At 46.5% G+C, this 20,572-nt stretch overlaps 1 protein-coding gene across 1 annotated transcript in view; it reads right to left on the bottom strand.

The window, feature by feature from the left end:
• Nucleotides 1-20,572, bottom strand: part of TMEM178B (transmembrane protein 178B) — a 332,705-nt gene that overhangs the window by 27,721 nt on the left and 284,412 nt on the right. Inside the window, exon 3 of the mRNA XM_023639839.2 lies at nucleotides 2,282-2,419. Coding sequence (XP_023495607.1) covers nucleotides 2,282-2,419 — 138 coding nt within the window. The remainder of the gene's footprint in view (nucleotides 1-2,281; nucleotides 2,420-20,572) is intronic.

Below are 20,572 nucleotides of genomic sequence, written 5' to 3'. Positions count from 1 at the left end.
ACATGTCCTAGAAGAGCAGATTTAGCTGGGCTCCTCAGTGGTCAGGGCTCACATGGGTCTCCACAACAATAATTGAAACCCCGTTACAGCACTTCCCCATCTCTTGCTGCAGGGCTTGGGGAGAATGCAGGGAAGAAAGAAAACAAACCGTGAGAGATCTTGGCCAACTGGTTCATCCCTGGAACCATAACACTTGAGGGCTGGAGAGAACTTTAAAGTTCATCTATTGTGCTAGCTCTCAGCCCTGGTTGTACGTTAGGATCATCCCCAGAGGTTCTTTTGGATTGGTCTGGGCTGGGGCCCCTGCATCTGTATTTGTTAAAAGCTCTCCAGGTGATTCAAATGTGTGCTGATTGAGCACCGCTACCCAGGCAAAAGACAAGCCAGGCTCTCACTCAGTGACCCTGTGGGGAGGGGCCTCAGATTCCTCATCACGCCCAAGGGCTTTCAGCCTGTCTTCCCCAGAGCTCTAGGCCTCTGGGAGGTCCCTCAGTGAGTGGGGGACAGGTCTCCGGGCACCCTCCTGCCCCTCACTGTCTGCCTACACCCCCTTCTGGGAGAGAGTTCCCACCCAAGGTCTCAGGTGAGCAGGAAGTATCCCAGTGACCCCACCCCAGTCACAGCTGTTGGCCCAGCCACGGTCGCTCAGTCCTGGCCCATTTATTGTCTGACCAGCAGTGTGGGCCAATCACATTCTCTCTCTTTCTCTGGAAGCTGACTGAAGCAGCCCAGAAGGAAGGTGTCAGAGTTGAAGTGTCCTAGAGACTTAGCACCTGGGCAGGATGTGAGCTGTTGCCTGGGCTGGAGAGACAGGAGAGAGGAGAACACGGGCGTGGAGCTGCAAACACCTTGAAAGAAGCTGAGATGAAAGAGCGCCAGCTCCCGAGCTCCTGGATTCCTGTTCTGCCCCAGGCCTGTTTGCTCAGCTTTTCTTGGATTCCTGGGGGACCTCTCTAGAGCTTTAGAAAAGCCCCATTTTACTGGAGCCCGTCTTTGGATAACCAAAAGAGTCTTAGAGAGAACACTCACTACAAACAGAGCCACTCCACTTTATCTTTTTCCATTTCGGGGTCCATGGATGATTTTGATTGGAAAGTGGAAACAAAAAGGATTCCACTGCTGCAAAAACAGAGTCCAGGAGTCTTGGGCCAATTTTGGCCCCCAGTTTCACTGAGGAGGATGCTGAGGAGTGGAAAAGATAAGCGGGGATGGTTTGGTGGGCCTCTGTCTCTGTAGGATACCAGAAGGAGGGATGTGGGAACTGTCACCTGTGCCCTCCCTCCCCCAGCCCCTGCCTTAACTGCAGGTGTGGGACCCAACTGCCAGGCCCCCAGACGAATCCTGCATTTCTCCTCCTCTCCCAACCCACAGCTCACTAGCTCCCAGAGATCTCTGCACACCTAGAGGGACAGCCACCCCTTTTCTCAACTTGACTCATTCCTCCACTTCCCATCTCTGCTCAGAAACCTAGAGTCAGGCTGTTCACCAAAGGGACCTGAGTTGGGCATACGCTCCTGGTGCCTAAAGTCTAATTGGCGTTTGTTTCCATATGTAGGACTCACTTTCTTTCTTCCCACAAATATTTCTAATTCCCTCTGTCCAAGCCCAGTCCCCCTCCACCTAGTGCCACACCATTCATCCACCCACTTTTCTCTGAGGAGTAGACTGCGATGGGCAAACCCAATGGTTAGCTCCAGCTTTGGCCTGAGACTCAAACCAGGAGACCAAACAGCACACTCTAGCTCTTCAGGGAGAAAAGAGGCACATGGTTCTCTGGCCATGACAGTAACAGAGTAAGGGAGACAGATCTAGCCCTGAGGGAGGTCTAGCCCTGACCCACCATCTTTAAAGTAGAAAAGAGAGCAGCATTAGGGCCCATAAATCAAGGATGAAGATAGGTTTTTGAAGGGGAATCTGCTCAATTAGCACCTTCCCACCCCCAAGTCTAGCATATGTATAAAATGCCTGAGTGTTTCCTGGGTTCATGCTCACTCCAGGTCTCATACCTCTCTCAATGCCATAGCCACACAGTCTCTCCCACACCAGCCAGTCAGACCCCCAAGGGTAAGGACCATGCCTTATTAGTCTTTGCATCTCCAGCAGCTGGCGCAATGGTGAGTGGTGAGGGGCTAAGAGGAACTAAAAAGACGTTTGATGAGTGAATGGGAAGAGCCATACCAGAGTGGCAGCCTTCATCCCCATGCCTCCTTGCCATTCTCCTAGAATCCCAGTAACAAGGACCCATTCACCCCACCCCCACCCCCAAAGCCTGCAGCCTTACCTCCCATGAGGAAGAGAAGCCCTGCCACATACTGCATAAGGCCTCGGTCCCAGCAGCAGCCCAGCACGCCGATGATCCAGCCGAAGAGGATGATGGCCACCGCCATGCCCATGAAGCCGGCCGTCATCCTGCGCAGGTCTGTGGGGAAGCAGGAGGATACCAGTTAGCCTCAGAGCCTACAACTCAGGGTCAAGCTGCACCCGGGCCCTGGGCAGTGGGGAGAGGATGGGGCACAGCAGGAGCTGGAACACAACCTGCCCTTTCCAGACAGGTTTGCACAACCGAGCTTCCTTTGCAGAGGAGAGAGCCCCTCATGGTGACTGTATCTTCACATGCAAAAACATGCTAGGCTAGCTTGGTCTGTAAGCACAGGGAGAGGTCGTCATACTAGTTGTTTCTTGAATACCTCCTTGGTGTCAGGTGCAGCACTCTTTCCCAAGCATCTATCTCAACTCTCTGAGACAGGTACTGTCTTGACCCCTACCTGAAAAATCGAGCAACTTGAGAGCCGTACAGCTAGTGAGTGGTAGAACAGGGCATCAATCCAGATCTGTATGGCTCCCAGGACCTAACCACAGCATCCTTCACCTCTCAGGGAGAAACGGGCCCTTAGAACTGGGTGGGGTCTCAGCAGTCTGGCTGCCCCTGCCAACAACCGCCTCCCTTCCCTTCAGGGCTTTGCTGGTCTCTCCAAGAGGTCATGTGAGGAGGCAGCAGCCTGCATCCTGTCCTGTCATTCCCCTCCAGGTCACTTCCCAGGGACTCAGCTTTCCTTGCATGGGATGGGGGACCGGGCAGATGAGGGGATTGAGGGGTGAGGAGGCACAGTTCCTGTTTTCAGATAGAGCCCCTGAGCAGGCCCCCTGGACCCCGGGGCAGACTAGCTTTCCAGGTCAGGCCCTTCCCTGCCCCACGTCTCACTGACCCTGCCAGACCCAGCCTGGTGAGGGTGCAGGGAGGAGGGCTGTCTGGAGAAGTGGTATTTTTAGCAGAAGGGAGAGAGCAGAGCTACTGTCACGTCTCAGTCAGCCTCACTCAGCGTTTTGCTTGGCTCAGCTTCCACCTGGCTCCCCCACTGTCCTCCAGCCATCCCCCACCCCACCCCATCAGTCTCACCCTCCTTTCCTGGAATCTGGCCTCCTTACTGCCTCCTGGGTAACACCCCAACCCCTTTTCATGAACTCCTTCCCCTGCCCCAGCACCCACCCACCCACAGCTCCCTGGCCACCTCTGTCACCCGGGTGGAGTCCATCCACCTACATCTGAGTCTATCCACCAGTGCCACCAATGGGACTCCAGACAGCAGCAAAGCCATTTGCCTGGACCTCTGCTCTGGGGAAGGGGTGGGGCAGTGGATTGCCAGAGCAGCCTGGAGGACCCAGTGGGCATTCCTCTCTCTCCAAGGGAGGGAGGGAGTGGGAAGGTGGAGGGGAGAGTGCCTGACAGCAGAAGATAACACAAGAGCACGCAATCTCTTTACATCCCTGGGAAATGAATACCACCACAGGTTTCTGTGGGGAACACCTCGCGATCCACATACCTCACAAGGGCGTCCCACCCCTCTCTCACTCCAGTCACCCCATCGGGAGAGACGGCAGATCCTGGTGCAGTTTGGCTGGAGACCTCCAGACCCTGTCCCCATGAGAGAGGGATTTGGTCCATGCTCCTCTTCTGACATTGAAGATCAGACCCTGCAGCCCCCCAGCCCTGGAGGAAGCTGGTTGGGGAGTTGGGGGGGGCGGGCAAAGGAGAGCAGCAGCTGAGCCTTCCCCTGCTGAGGAGGGCCATGGACAGGAAGCAGGACAGGCCCTGTCACAGAGGCAGAAGTCCACCGAGAGCGGCCCAAGCAGGTTCCTGCTCTACCCAGTTCTCCTTTGTCCTGCCTCCGCTGACCCGGTAATGCCTGCCCCAGCCAGGTCAAAGTAACACTCATCATAGTCATTTATGTGAACTGCCAAGGACGCCTAACTATCATGCTGCCCTGCTCACAGGGCCACACGTGTCAGAGGAAGCTTTGTTGAGTGCAGTTTGATCACAGCCCTCAAACGTGCATGTGCTCCCTGAGCAGGCTCCTGGCTCATGCATCCACAGCCAGCTTGCAATAATGGATGGAACATTCCTGCGAGTTGGGCCCACAACCACCTATGGTCGTCCTTGCCCCTCCATCTCCCCACAATGCTTTCTCCTCTGTCACCAGCCTTAGTCCCTTCTGCATTTGCCACCACAACAGACCCTCCAGGGAGCTGGACCTGAGCTGCCTCCTCAGTGGAGAAGGGTCCCCTCTTGCCATGTGAATGTTTGGACTCGTTCCTGGAAATGGGACACTGTGCCGCCAATGCTGTGTCTACTCTCCACTGTTGTCCAGGGCAAGGAGGCGGTGGGAGTAGGAAAAGAGAGGCCAGGGTGTTTGCACTGTAAAGGAAGTTTACATCCCCTTAAGCAGGTCAGGAAATTTCTCTTCTATGCCCCTATGAAACAGCTGGTTCCCTTTCCAGTGCGTGGAGGGTTTCCAGGGGAAATCCTGGCCCCTTCGGCAGCACTGGAGACTGATGACCCTGCTGAAGCCAGAACCCCTCCCTGCTGCTCTCAGCCTTGCTCACTGGAAGACCCTCCTGGTCCCCTGGGCTCTGCAGACCCCATGGGGGAGCACAGGTACTGCCTGGAGGATGGATGGATAACGTGTTACGTGAGGCACGTCCACGTGAGCCAGGGCTGGGAGGAAAAGAAGTGGTAAATGCAAATCAGAAAAAGAGGGAAGGTTATCATTGTTGGAGGAGGAAAGCAGAGTGTTTTACTTATAAGAAAAGAGAGGAAAAGGCAGAAAGGCAGGGAAATGGAGAGAATAATTCCTCTTCCAAAAGTTGTAAGACCAACAATAGCCATCTGTGTCCCAGGGCAGGGAGGGGCTGTGGCCTCTAACACAGATTACGTGCACTTTGTTATCTCCCAACGGCTTTGTCCACAGAAGCTGAGGGTCCTGCTAAGTTGGTGATCTGGAAAGAAGGATGAAAACCGTAGGTCAGGCCTGCATATTTTCATTGACCTGGGAGGATATTCGCTGTCACCCCGTGATTTTGCAGGGCTGTGCATGTACCCCGGTTATTTTGTCCTGACATTTAAGTGGTGACTCAGGGCAACTGCAACAACAATTATAAGGTAGGTAGGATAAGAAATATTCCTGTTTTACAGATAAAGAAAGCAAGATCCAAAGAAGTTAAGTAATTTCTTGACAAACAGTCTCAAACTAGTGAACTAAAAGAAAAGTGAGTTGGGCTATCGGGTTGTGTGAGAAAATAAAAGTAATTAAAAGACCCTTTGGGTTATGACAGATTGAACAAATGTGTCTATCATTTCCTCCTCCCCAGTAAAGCCAGAACTATAGTTAAGAGATTTTTTTTTTAAAGATGAATCCACAAGGGTGGGGAAAATAGGAAAGGAGGTGACAACAATAGAAGGTTGGCAACTGCAAAGCTGAAGGACAGCGTAGCTGACTGGGTTCTTAGCAGACCCAGAGAGCCAAACCCAAAGCCAGCAGCTAGGAAGATGAAAACCAACCTGTCGCATCCCCGAAAGGCTCATGAACTGGCACCAACATGTCCCTCTGGATCAGGTGGTTAAACAGAGGGAAGGCACATAAAACAAGGATTTGGTGGGAGTTGTTTGAGACGGAACTGGATCCCTAGATCCCCTCACCCATTCCGCACCACTGGGGGACACCCCCACTCCCCTGCCCCCGAGGTGGAGTGGGAGTACTTAGGACCAGGGTCTGGAAGTTCAGGTGAGGGCTGGCTGGCCAGCACAGCTGAGGGTCGTTGCACAGAAGGTGATTAAGTGGCTATGCTTACACAGAATGTTGTGTGCTTACCCTTGAGATCCCAGCCCTCTTCTGCTCAGCTCCCAGAAGCTGACAGCCTAGACTTTGCCCTCCAGCCTGGAGGCTCGGAGAGGCCTTTCTGGTGATGACCAGGAAAAGGAGAAAGACCTAGAGACACTGCCACTGGGGCTGCCACACAAGCATCCCCTCCAACCACTCCACAGTGAAGCTCCCGTTGATAAACCCACCCACCCACTCAGTGCTTCCAGGCAGTTCTTTAGCATCCCAACCAGACAACTCAGCATCACCAGATATCTGAGAAAAGCCTATAACCTGGGAGAAAAAGAACTTGAGGAAACACTGTGCATGGCGAAGAAACAGTAATTAAAAATTATCATTAATATCCCCAGAGAGACAAGAGAAGAAACAGTTTGCTTCCATGAAATAAGAGCAGTATACTATTGAAAGGAACTATCTGGAGAACAAAAATAATACCTTAAAATAGTGGAACCAAAATCACTGAAATTTATACTACACAATCAATTCTAATTTACGTATTAACACTCCTGTCCCAAAAAAAGATTTAAGAAGGCTTACAAAACACACACAGTATAACAGGATAAAAATAATAAGGAAATGAAAGAAAGAGAAAATAAAGAATTACAAGGAAGATGAAACTAGATAGCACATTCACACACACACAATTTCATCCGCAAGGTCCTTAGGAAGGTGATTACACTCGCCATAGTTGAATTTAAAGGTATTAGACATTATTTCCGTTGTCTTTAAATCTTTGCTGCTTCTTGTTTGCACTTGAGTAAACCCCAAAGGCCCCTCTCTCTATGGAAGGTCCCCCATGCAGACGGTCCCTTTCCTGCCCATCTGCATTAACCTGTGTGGCAATTTTATCTCTTTAGGAGTGAGAAATTGCCTCTTTAAATTGCTTTTGATTGCTCACCAGGCCCACAGCAATACTTTGCACCCAGGAACTTACATAGCTGGGATTTCTTTCCCCATCTCTTCCTGCCTTTTTAGGAAAAAAAAAAAAAAAGAAAGAAAACAAGAGGATGATAAACGAACTCAGCTATCTGAAGCCTTGGAAAAATATTAAGCAGGATTGGCCTAAGAATAATCCTGTTGGAAAGAACCTGAAATGATGAGTTGCACTTTGTAGGCAAAGACGGAGACAGAGAAAAACCTCCTGAATCATGTTGGGTTGGAGTCCATTATCTGTATTCTGTGACCCTAGTGTTTAACATTCTAATTTTCAAAATGAGAAAGGTGCATTCTAAACTTTTTAGAAAAAGAATTCAGTTCAGCGCAGTGGAAAGGAGTGGGCAGAAGGAGGTTGGTAGTGAGGGAGGATGGAGGAGGAAAGGAAAGGAGAGCATTAAACAGAACCAGAAAAAGCAGTTTTCCCTCATGGAAAAATTTTGATTTTATAAGTTTACACTCCTATTAACATTTAAATTGAAAGGTATTGCTTGCAACTCTGCAGGGGAAAGCAGGATACTGCATTTAAAAAAGCACTTAGAGAAGGAAAATATATGTGGGCTTTCCATAGCTATTTGCTCTTTAAAGACCTTGCACAAAAAAATGATGATGATTGAAACTTTTTTTTCTCATTAAAAAACAGAAATGGTGAGGGTGAGTATGCTAGACCTTGTTGTGTGGTAAAGGCTAGAGCTAGGGAGAGAGGACACTGTATTAATGGCCCCAGCATCAAGAGCATGGAGTCACCAGCTATGCCATGGTCCTCTGCTGCTGGCCACCTGGGGCACCTCTGGGTAAACCTTGTTTGCTGGAAACTCTCTCTTCTGCAGGATATGAGCACATTGCCTTGGCAATATGGGTAGAAGAGTATCAGCTGTCCTGAGAGCTGGACACAAGTTAGTCAGTCCCTCTGGGTTCAAGGTCACAGGAATCAGAGGGCAGAGTAAGATGACAAGAACAGAAGTGTTTTTGCCTCAAGAGGTCAGTCTGGGAAGTGAGAAGTGAACAGAGACAGTGTGCAATGAACATTATAGCTGTGGGACCAGCTCCAGACAAGCCAATTCAAAGGAGAAGGAATATTCCAGGAACCAATTCCTGTACAGCAACCATCTCTGAAGGAAGTGGGGGTTTTGATTCTGGGTAACCATGTAGAGATTCCACAGATGGGGATGGAAGCACGGATTCTTAGAACCAGCCTACCCCAGTTCAAATGTTAGTTTTGCCAGGTACTGGTTGTGTGAACTAGAGCAAGTTAGTTCATCTCGCTGGATCTCAGGTTCGGTATCCGTAAGTGGAGGTTATAGCAGTACTTACTTAAAAGGGTTATTAAGAGGATAAAATAAGTTAATATGTGTAAACTACTTAGAATATTACCTGGCACAAGGCTGGGGCTATGTAAGTGTAACCAGAAACAGAATTCACTTAGATTAAATCCATTCTCTTTCTCATGCACCACATCCCTTGGATTGCTGTCCATGAGCAAATAAGGAGCCAGGTAACATGTTGGGGTAAGCCCCTAATTAAGGATTTTGTACCCAGAGGGAGCAGGCTTCTAGAATCTGTTCTTGTGCCTCTCAGGTAGAGAAGCCAAGGTGAAGGCTTTATTTTTCTATTTATTAATATCGAGATGCATCCACTCCAGAGTGTTGATGCCTCCTATCCTCCAAGGATCAAAACAGCTGGAGGCTACCGCAGCTAATAGCAGAGGTGCCAGTGGCCATAGAGGCCATTTGAACCCTGGGCTCTCACAGTGAGCACTGCACTGATCTAGAAAGAAGAGACGTGGGCAAGACCTAAACTATGTTGGGAGGGCTTCAGTGATCTAGTTAGTTAAAGTGGAAACAGAGAAGTAGCTAACAGGAGATTTTGCCTATAGCTTTCTTCTAGAGTGTAAGTTGGTTCCGCATCATAATGTAGTTATATTTAAGAAATTACTTTTCTGTGAGAACAAAGTGGTTCTTAAGTTTCCATGAGAAAGTGCCTGACTTGGAGCTCTAATCCCTAAAACGTCCTTCAGAACTGCCCTCTGCCTGCCCCTGCGCCTGCATCTTTCTTCAAGCCCCCCACGCTCCAGGCTGCAGTTCCCTGAAAGGCCTGGCACTCTCCTTGATGGTGCTGTACTCTCTGCCAACATGGCTGCCTACACACTCCACCTGTCAAGCTTCTCCTCATCCTTAAAGATTTCCCTAACAGGAGATGTCCGGGAGGCTTGCAGGGTCCTTCCGCAGACTGAGTCCTCAGGGCTCCCGTAGCGCTTGGTTGCTGTCACTCCTCCTGCACTTACCATGTATCTTACTGTAATTATTTATGTCTGCCTCCCTCCAATAAATGCGAGCTTGTTCAGGGCTGTGGTGACGTCTGGTCTATTTAGTCTTCCCAGTCCCCAGTGTGTTGCCTGACATAAGCAGATGCTTAATAAATGTTTGCTAAATGAAATCACCGTCTCCCCCTTAACAATTCCTACAACTGTGTGCGCCACGGAATGAAGCAGGATGAGGAGGATGTACCTGCTCAATTCAACCCACTTCAGCGACTCAAATGCCAGTGACTTGAAGCCGATTTCTCTGTCCTCCAATCTTGTTTTTAAAAGCCAGCATTAACTATCACTTAACAATTCAACATAGTTGTTTCTCATATACAAACAAAGCAACAACATAGGTCCAGCTTCCAGATCACACAGAGCACGCAATGTGGGCCTCGTTAGCGGAAAGTTTAATGAGGACCAATACCCCACAGATTATGAGCCCAACAGAACTTTCTGCACCATCTCCCAAGTCAGGAAGACATTGTGGGGGAAGGTAGTTGCTGTAGGAACGAGAAGTGGTTTCTGGGTCAGAAGACAGGCTTGAAACTTCCTCCTCATTCCTACCTCCGGATTAGAGAGCTGCCATAAATAGGGATATTATGCGATGCTGTCAAATACAAATCACATCCATTGTCAAAACAATGGAAGGCAAATTGCAAAATTTGTACTCGCCTGATGAAAGCTAGGTCAGCAGCTAAAGCAAGTGCCTGGAGAGAAGAAGTGGGCGGGGGACAGAAAACCCAGAAGCGAGAGCAGAGTCCCAAACCAAAAACATCACAGCCATGCAGCCATGCTGCTAAGCCGAGAGCGGAAACTGCAGAAGGGAATGATGGAAAGGAAACTGGGGCTCAGCCAACCGATACACCTGGACAGACCCAGCGTGGTGCCTGGTTCTCTCTTCCCTGAGGGCTTCCTCCTGTCATGCACCAGACCAGTACAATCCACTACTCCACCCTAGAGTAGCTCCCATTTCTCCTCTTCTATATCATGTGGCACTGACAGTTGCTCTGAGCTCAGAGTACAGAAACTGGGGCGGCTTGGCAAGAATGTGCTCCCAGAGAGTCCCCCCAAAGCAATCAGAAGACAGGAGCTTTAAAACACATGGGCACCTTAGAGGGTCCTATGCTTTCCAGAAAAATGCTGTATGTACCTGAGAATTGGTTGAGGCAAAGAATTTGAAAAGCCTAGGGAAGGGGACAATAACAGGTATGAACATTTACTGTTCATTTACTGTGTGCAGGCACTGCGTTGGGGGACTTACATAGGATGTGTCCATTGGCCTCCCAATGGCTCTAGAAGGGAGATGCCGTTTTTCTCACTTTGTAGACTTAGCAATTGAGACAAGGGAGTCTCAGTTGATCAAGGTCACACGCCAGCAAGAAGCAGGTCTGAGAAAGGGCCTCAGTCTGCCCAGGCCCTTTCCATTCCTCAGTAGTTTTCAGATTCCACAACGCTTCAAACCCCAGAAGGGAACTTAACATTCAATAAAATGTAATGGAATATTATTCAGCTATTAAAATTACTCTTTTGAAGAATGTCAATGACAAGGGAAAAGTTCATAACAGAACACTAAATGGAAAGTAGCACACAAGAGCACATATTCCATATGACCCCTACACTTTGGGTCTAGACGTGTACATCCACGTGTGTACGCCCACGTGGGAAAAGCAAGGGAGAAGTATGCCATGGTTACCAGGGAGCCTGTCTGGGCTCTGATATTTTGGGCTTTGTTTGTTCTTTCCCACAAACAAAAGGATGTGTTACTTTAACAATCAGACTTTTGAGATCTTTGGGAGATGTGAGCTTTATCGTTTTTTAACATTCTAAGTGCAAATAATGAGGTAGCCTGTACTTGAACTCATGGCAGACCTGGCCACAGATTCCTTCTCATGAGAACTGCCTTTTTAAAGATGTACTACCACTAAATAGTTCCTTTTTTTCTAACAGCTGAATTAAAAGAAGGAGCTATTCTGCCTTAATGAGACTTCCACTTTTTAATTGAGCTATAATTGACATGTAACATTATACTAGTTTCAGGTGTATAACATAAGGATTCAATATTTGTATACATTGCAAAATGATCACCACCATCTTTTTTCCTTTGAACAGCGTAAGTGGAAGGCCTCCTGTGTGCCTCCTTGGCCAGCAGTTTGTACTGTGGGAATAGCTGCCGTTGGAGGGCAGAACTTTCTTTACCCCATAGCTCCAGCCCAGGCTGGCGCTGACTGATCACCATGAGTGGGCTCTAAGATGTCATTGCCCACAGTTGCTATTCTTTTTTGCATGTGATGGTTCCAGTGAGGTGTGCATGGTACTGCGTACCCTCAGGACCCACTCTCTGACTATATCATCCCACACTTAGGGACCAGGCACTTTGGGGCTACCCCAGAACCTCAAAAACCCACATGAATGTCTTCATAGCAATCTCCTTACCCCAAAATGTCCCTTCAACTACTGAGGTCCCCACAAAGCATGGCAATTTCTGTTTGAATAGCATGATGATATGGAAAAAAACAAACAAAATGCTGAAGATGATGTTAAAAGACCCGCATTTGAGGTCTGGCTCTCCACCTACTGGCTGGAAGGTGTCGTACAGGTCACAGTCAAACTCCTAGTTCTGAGGTCTCACAGCTGAGAACAATAGATGACAAGCACCACCACCCCCAACACACACACCCAATGTTCTAAAGCTGTGTTGTCCAATATGGTAGCCACTAGGCACTTGAAATTGCCAGTACACACTTGAATTGAGACGTGTAAGTGTAAAACACACATCAGCTGTCAAAGACTTAGTATGACTTCTCATAAAATATCCTTAATAATTTTTATATTGATTATATGTTGATGTCACAATATCTTGGAAATATTGGATTAGATATAATATGTTATTAAAATTAATTTTACCTGTTTCTTTTTACATATTTAATGTGGCTAGTAGAAAATTTAAAATTCGATGTGTGGTTTGCATTCTATTTCTATGGGACAGGACTGTTCTAAAGAGAGCAGTGTAAGATCTCGTGCAGAACTTGCTGTAAGGGGCCCCAAACTATCTCTGCAATGGGTAGTGCATTCCCCCTCTTCAGTTTACATATAATAGGAGACTAGGAGATTAGGGGAAGAGATTGATGAATGAAGCTTTCTTAGGGAGAGTTGGCAGAGGGCTGTGTATTTCCCCTCCCTCCCCCTGGGAGCTTCCCCACTCCTACCACCAGCACTACCACCACAAGCCAAGGAAAGGGCCTCAAGCTGCAGACAGGTACCCTAGAATATAGATGACACAAGGGATGGTACCTACACGTGGCCTAAAAAAATGAAGCGAGAAGCTGGTTAGAGCTGCCTGTGGTGGCAGAGCAAAGACAAAGCTATGGATCCAGAGTTGGCTGAGGAAGGATCCTGTGCTTTCTCCATGGGCCAAGTGGACGCAATGAAGACTAAGCTGCCTGGAAAAGACTCCATCCAAGAACTTTGCCTGTTAGGGTGTGACAACTACAATGGAAAGAGCTTTTATGGGAGGTACCACCAAAAATACTGACTGAGGAGGGAGTGGGACCAGGTCAGCTGGAACATGCACTGCCCATGTCAGGAGACAATGGTGCATGGTCAGTCCTTGCAAAGCTTTTCCAAAGGAATCACAAAAGTGCCCCACAAGAGAGAGAGCCAGCATCTGACCCCTGCTGCCTGGAGGACACCAACACAAAGAGCAACACCACCAGGCAAACAGGAACACTTGGGCCTTTTACCTGCCCTTCTTTCCCTTCCCCAGCCCTAGAGGAACCAGAAGTAGTAGGGCTAATGGGGAGCAGGTGGAACACTGAGCATGAAGAAACTGAACAGATCTCTTTTTACTGCAGGTTTCCAAGAGAGGGTCAAACCAAGCTTTGGGGAAAGAAGAAGATTTAAAGTAGATACAAGACTGAAATTCTGATATTAGATCTGACTTGAATTCTAATATCCACAAATGAAAATTTACTAATACCTGAAAGTTTCCCTCCAAACGTGTGAGATCTCCCATAGATGTCCTCTAGGAATGGGGATGGGAGATCAGACAGAATGGGCTTAAAAGGTTGTAGTGAGAAAAAGATAAAGTTGTAGATGCAGCCTTTTCAACAAATTGGTTATAGATGACCTTTTACAAGTCACATCTGAGACAAGAATGATAATAATGATGATGATGATAAAGCTCGCATATTTTATGTGCCAGGCATGTCCTAAACACTTCTTATATATTATCACATTTAATCTTCCCAGCAAATCGATGAGTTCATCATTCTCCTTTTACTGATGCGATAATAAGTAACTTGCTAAGTAACTTGCCCCAAGTCAGGAAGTAGGAGACTCCAAAATCCAGGCTTTTAGTCACTGTGCCCTACAGCCTCCTAGAGTCATTGGTCAGATGAGATCTGTGACAGCCCTTTGTAAACTGTAAAGTGCTGTCACAGACACCAGCGATTGCTTATGTTCACTGCCAGGCTGCAAGGCAGAGGAGCAAATACAAGGGGCCCAGTGAGTATGATTGGTATCATCTAATGTGTATTTCACAGTTTCAGGGCACACCAGTCATTACAAACAACAGGAAAAGACACGGCAAACAACTTCTTTCCCCTCCCTCCCCCAAATCTTGAAATTCGCAATCCTGGCACATTTTGTTTTCTTATTTAGAAGAATGAAAATGAAGGGGCCTAAAGAGTGTGTGCTTACCTCTGCCCACATATAAGCAAAGTTGTTTTCCAAAGCCCATGTGCATGGGATGGCAAGAGCAGGCAGTGTGGCAGAAAAAAGGTGTTTTAGAGTCATAGAGACCATGGAATTAGGCGAGTACTGCCCCAGGGAACAGGAGAGCTGGCCTTTGACCCCTGCTCCTAGTCCCATTACCTTAGGTAAGTCGCATAATTTCTGTGTTCATTGTCTACTTTCTGAAATGAGCATAATAATACCTTTCCTGCCTGGAGGTCTGGGGTAGACCAGATGATTCTGCTCCAGTAGTTGTAATTGTCAGACCCATTTTTGCAATATACCAGCCTGTCTTTATCTTGATAGAGCACAATTCAAAAATAATGAGTATGTTATTAAAACACTAATAATACATCATGGAGCTATTTTTGAGAAGTGCTGAAACGATGATAAATCAAGTAGATGATAACAGGTTGTGCACCTCCCACAAGGCTGGGAGTCACTGTGCACGCGACAGCACAGCTGCCTCCATCCCTTCCTCCTGGTGGTCAGTGCTTCTTTCTCCCACAATGCTCCTCTCCCCTGTTAGGGGGATGCTGGATGGTCATCAGGAATGAGTCAGTGGACTTGGTTGACCTCTGCTTTCCCCTGTGCCTTCCTCTGTGGCTCTAGTGACTCATTTTTGGAGGCTATCTGTGACCCAGGCTTGTTTGGCAGATGGCTAAACCTTATTCAAATAAAGATTTTGCCAAGAAAACAACCTCAGTAGAAGGAAACTAAAGTTACGTTCTACCCTCCACTTGAAAATAATTCCATCAACAGAAATTCCCTCTTTGGAGTCATCCTATACATACTTGCTTATTCATTCAAGGCATGTTTATCAAGCATCAGCTATGTACAACAACTAGACCAAGTCCCTGGCTTCATGAAAATGTGCTTTCCAAGAAGAGAGACAAACTATGTAATATTACACATACATACATATGTCAAAGGGTGACAAACGCTATGAAGAAAAACAAAGTAGGTAAGGGGGATGAGATGTTATGGGGTGGAGATGGGGAGTTGTTAATTAATATAGGGAGGTTAGGAAAAGCTCTCTTAATAAGGTGACATTTAAGCAGACACCTGAGGAAGTGAGGGAATGGACATATGGATATCTGGGGGAAAAGCATTCCAGGAAGAGGGAAAAACAGGTGCAAAAGCCCTGAGGCAGGAATCTGCTTATCATATTTGAGGAACAACTGGGAGTCTACATATTCTACATAAGCCTGTATAATAGTTTTCTCTTCACAATGACTATCACATGCTGATTTAGAGCCACATGATAAATAAATCTCGATAAATCTTGGTGACCATTTGGAAACAAAGAAGTACTTGCTGCAACGAGCTAAATTCTCTTCGAACTTAGGGGGGAAAAAAGCAGTAGAATTGATAGGAATTGGTGACTGACTGAATGTGAGAGATAGCAGAGAGGGATAAGTCAGTGATGACTCCCAGGCTTCTGGCTTGGATGACGGGGAATATGGTGATATCATTGACCAAGATACAGAATAAAAGAAGAGGCATAGAGTATTGCTTCTATATTTGGATTTACTTTTATTTTTTTTCCTTTTTTGGAGGGGGGACGGGAGGAAGGATAGGAAGGACAGGTCTTGTAAGAGAAGAGAGGATGTTAAGTTCAGTTTGTTAAGTGCCTAACAGACACCTAATCAGAGATGTCCATTATGGCACTAGCTGTATGGGTCTAATGCATGGGAAAGAAATTAGTTTTTGATATATTGATATTAAAGCTGTAGGACTGAATACCTGCTCTCCCAGAGTAGGTGTATAAAAGTGAGAAGAAAAGAGGGCTAAGGGCAGAATTTGAACACCAATATTTAAGAGATGAGAAAAGGGAGAGAAGGATGAGAATAGACGGCCAAAAAGGGTAGGGCAAAATCCAGCTTAAGGGCCATCGTGGGAGTGCAAGGAAGAACGGTTTCAGTGATGGCTGATGGCGCTGAGATCAAACAAGACATAACGTCACAAGACAGGCAGCAAAGACGTGCTGAGCCCCGATTGCGTGCCAGGCATTGTGCTAGCAACAGGAAACACAGCAGTTCGTAAAACTGGCCAGGTCTCTTCCCACACAGAGCCTTGTTAGATTTACAACTAGGGGGTTCCTCGTGACCTCGACAAAGACTCTTTTAGTGAAAGTCAATCTCATTGAGTTACTAGGAATGAATGGGAGGTAAGGAAGTAAAAGTCACTTTTAAAAACTATGCTTTCAAGTAGGCTGATTGCAGAGAAGAGGAGGGAAATGGAATGACAGTGTGGAACACACAGGAAGGAGGGCTTTTCTTTCTTTAAAGTATGCAAGACTTGGTATATGTCTATGCAGAGGAGAAGGAATTAGCAGAAAGAATGGACCTGAAGATACCAGAAATAACACCCTTTCCCATGCTCTGAATCTTATCCAAATCAAAAGGTCAGACTCACACACAAATTCAGGGAAGTCCCTGATTCCACTTGGCAAACATGGGCAGCAGAACTTTGTGGGGAAAAACACTGCTGAGTCGGGGGGAGGGGCGGGGGGGGTCAGACTATGTGGGCTTGAATTCCAGATCTACCACCTACTAGCCATGTGACCTTAACATCTCCGTGCCTCAGTTTCCTCTTCTTTGCGCAGGTATGATAATAGTACCTACCTCAAAGATTATTATGAGGATTATGTTTGTATATTACTAAGAGGCTGGCACCAAGTAAGTACTGTGTAAGTGCTCAGAAAGTAAGACCTAGAAACAGACGCACAATATGCACACACACCCACATGTGCACATGCAGTGGAAGGAGTTAGCTGAGAGAAAAACAAGAGGGGAAGACACTTGGTAGATGGGAGGGGGGATAGGAAGTGGGTGAGTATACCGGAGAGAGACACCTTTCCCCCTCCAAAGTCGCTCAGGGCTCAGCTCAGACCCCCATCCTCTCTGAAGCCTCTCTTGAGTACATCTTCCCAGAATCACTCATTCTAGAGGAAGTGTCCATCATGTAGCACACTTGTAAGCCGAACCTCTCATGCAATGCACATTCATTGACTGACTCCTTGAACTGTGCATTATTTGTGGAGCAACTTCTCTCATCCTGGCATTGCTCTACAAGTGTGGATAAGACACCAGAGCTTCCCTTGACAAGGTTGCTGGTCCACAAAGCCTTGGGTCTTCTCTTCTACTGTCTGCTATGTCTTGTGTGGTCATTGAATCACTTGGAGAACTGAGGTGGCATTATTTCTTCTTCGTGTCTCTCACAGCATCTGCTACCTAGTAGGAGCTCTGAATCTCTACAGAATGAAGGAATGAGTCTCTTCCCTTCAGTAGGTACACGAATGAGTAGGAGTCCACAGTGTCTCTCCTGGAAGATCAGTTAGCAAAGGATAAAGGAGCTGACATTTATTCATCACTTATTCTGTGCCAGGCACTGCTGACAGCACACAGCTCACTTAGAGCCAGTGGATGAGAAAGACTTTTCTATTTGTTTTGTTGGAAGGTGATGTCTAATGGCTTCACTTTTACGTTTTCAAATGTTTTCCATTTTGTATGGTTTGCTTTCTACGCTTCAAGTGTCTCACATGACTGCAAACAATTGTCACGCTTCATGTGCAGTCAGTCACTTTTGAATTTTGCCAGTGTTTGGCTGTTGCATCTTTTGTTAAATAAATGCTCATTCTGTACCCTGTGTCTGGTTCTACAGGAGACAAGCATGCCTGTCCTGTTGGCCCCATGTGAGCCTCTCTCTCCCTCCACCTCGATGTTGTCTTTGTTCTGTGGAAGGCTGTCGAAGCCTGTCCCAGCAAGGTGCTCACTAATGAGGCCAGGGACATCAGCAGCTATGGGAAAACCCAGAGCAAAATGGGAAACACTGGACAGAAACTTTTTTTTCAGTTCTCCCAAAGGAAGTGGTGTGTTTGATTTACCTCTGAGCTGGGAAAAAAAATAAATAAATGGATCATAGGGTTTTTGTTAAGCATGATGGATAAAATATTTAAGGCAAGATGTTTATATATCAACACTTGGCCTTTTCTACTCCTCAAATGACTTCTAAGGAACAGCAGCCAAGTTGATTATCTGACGCTAGCTCATCAGGTCGTTCCACTTCCTGTGTCCTCCTACCCAGCAGCACAGAACAATTCTTAAGTTCAGGATTCATTTCTGCCTTCCAGGGACAATGTCCTTGTCACTGGAAAAGGAAAAAAGAGTCATGGCCTTCTGTGCTTGTAGGATTGGATGCAGGGGTGGGGAACATTCCTGGACCCTGGACCCTATGGAGTGAGAGAGGACTCCACTGGTTGAGTCATTTAGATGTTCTTGAGCAGATTGAAAACAAGGAACTCATTGTCCTACCCGCTCAGAAGGCTCAGCACCAGAGAACACAGGGAAGAAGACTCAAGGTTTTGGGATTGGAAGGAAGTTGAAACCTGGCTCTGCTTGGTTCTGGGAACTTATGACTCCCCAAAGAATTTAAACAGAGTATTCTCTTTATTGACAGGCGAGAGTTATATTTATCTGAATTTGTAGTATTCAACTGTTCTTTGGCGGCACTCAAACATATTTGCAACCTATATAAATCAGAGCTAAATTTTTACCAATCTGATGTCTATTAGCTTTACATCAGTGGTGCAGACCCTTCTCTTGGGCTCCTGGTCCACATAACTGGTGGATTTTTGGACATGTTGACAAGAGTGGTCTCCTTATCCCACTAATTCTGAGCCTCTAAAATCCAATCCCTATCTTCACTTTCAAAGTGTTCCTCCTCTATTGACGCTAATAGCATCACCATCCTCATGACCAGCTGTCCCCCAAACCTTAGAAGCATTTTGAATCTCCCTCCTTCCTTGACCCCCGTCATTTATGACCAGTTGTCAAGTTCAGCAGATTTTGCTTCCAAGGTAATTAATGCATGGATCCCCTCCTCTCCACCCCCACTGCCTCTACCTGCCCCTGGCCCTCCTTCTCTCTCCCGTGGTGTTGTCAAATGAATCTGACCTTTAGTATTAGGCTTAACACCTGGCTCTGTAACTTTCTGGCCATGGGACCTTTGGCAAGGCTCAATTTCCCCATCTTTAACTATAGGCGATAAAATGAGAGAATTTACATAAAATGCCATGCACAGCGTCTGGCCCTTAGTAGAAGCCCAGTTAGCAACAGTTCTGTTCTCTTCCTCCTTGCTGATCCACCCCCCAGAGTCCTTCCTTCCAGGATTTCTCTGCTCGAATCCATTCATGTTCTGCTGCCGGATTAATTCTTCTGAAGCAAAACTCACTCTCTTGCCTCTGTGCTCGAAACCTTGAATGGCTTCCCACTGGCTGTCAGAGTAAAGACCCCATGGAAGGCCTAGGTTTAGGCCCTTCAAATCTGACCCTCATTACCTGCACAATCTCTCTTCTCTCTCTCTCTTCCACATGCCCCATGCTGTGGCCACCTGATGGCTTACCCTTCCCAGAGAATGCTCTCTTTCCTCCTAGTCCCTTACCTTTACTCACGCTGGAGACAAGGCACATGCTCCATCTCTATGTGCCCAGTTCTTACCCATCCAGCTCAGCTCCACCCTTGAACCTTCAGAATGTCTTCCTAATACTCAGGTGGAAGATACGCTTGCCTTCTTTATAAATAATAAATTTAACTTGATTTATGGCAAAACCCAAAATAAATAATAACCCAACTTTTCGCATTCTGCAAGGATCATTTAATTGTCAAAGTTAAGTAATGTTTATGTTGAGGACATGTCTTTACTAGGTAGATAAATATAAATTTACAGTAGCTTAGTGTATTTGTGGGGGTGTGGGGATAGATAGAGATAAAAGATAGACATTAGCTTTCTATATTAAAATTTCCATATTTCAATATAGGAAATTAATTTGAGGAATAAAAGTCATTTGCAAATATTCTCCAGTGAGGTATTAATTTCCAAATTAATAAGCTGACCAAACATATCCTTCTGAGTAAGAAGTGTATGGCAGACATTAAAAATCCTACTGTGAAAACTGAAACAACCTAAACTATTCTAATAATTGGGAAATAGTTAAATAAATTATGGCATACTCACATTATGGGCTATTATGCAGCTATAAAAATGATGTTTTTAGAGAAATTAAAAGATGTTGAAAAAAGCAAGATATGAAATTGTATATCCTGCCTGCTTCCAGATATGTAATAATAATGGTTATAAACGCTAATGATAATAGGCAAGAAAAAAAAGACCAAAAGAAAACATACCAAAAGGTTAATAGCGAGGGAAAAAGATTATGGATGATTTCTATATTCTGCTTTACCCTTTTCTGTGGTTTCCAAATTCTCAGTAATAAGCATGTGCTGCTTTTACGATCAAAGAGGAAAATATTCAAAGCATGACTTAAGGACAAACACAGCCACAATCAAATGTCCATGAGCTGAGACGAGGCGTCTAGGGATGGGGGAAGCTAAGCAGCTCTTTCCAGCACTCGCTCGCCAGAAGTTGCCCGTCTGTGGAGGCATTT

The sequence above is a fragment of the Equus caballus genome, chromosome 4 (genome assembly GCF_041296265.1).
Source record: "Equus caballus isolate H_3958 breed thoroughbred chromosome 4, TB-T2T, whole genome shotgun sequence".
In the NCBI taxonomy this organism is placed as follows: domain Eukaryota; kingdom Metazoa; phylum Chordata; class Mammalia; order Perissodactyla; family Equidae; genus Equus; species Equus caballus.
The sequence above is the reverse complement of the archived record's forward strand: the minus strand, read 5'-3'. Positions and strand labels throughout refer to the sequence as shown.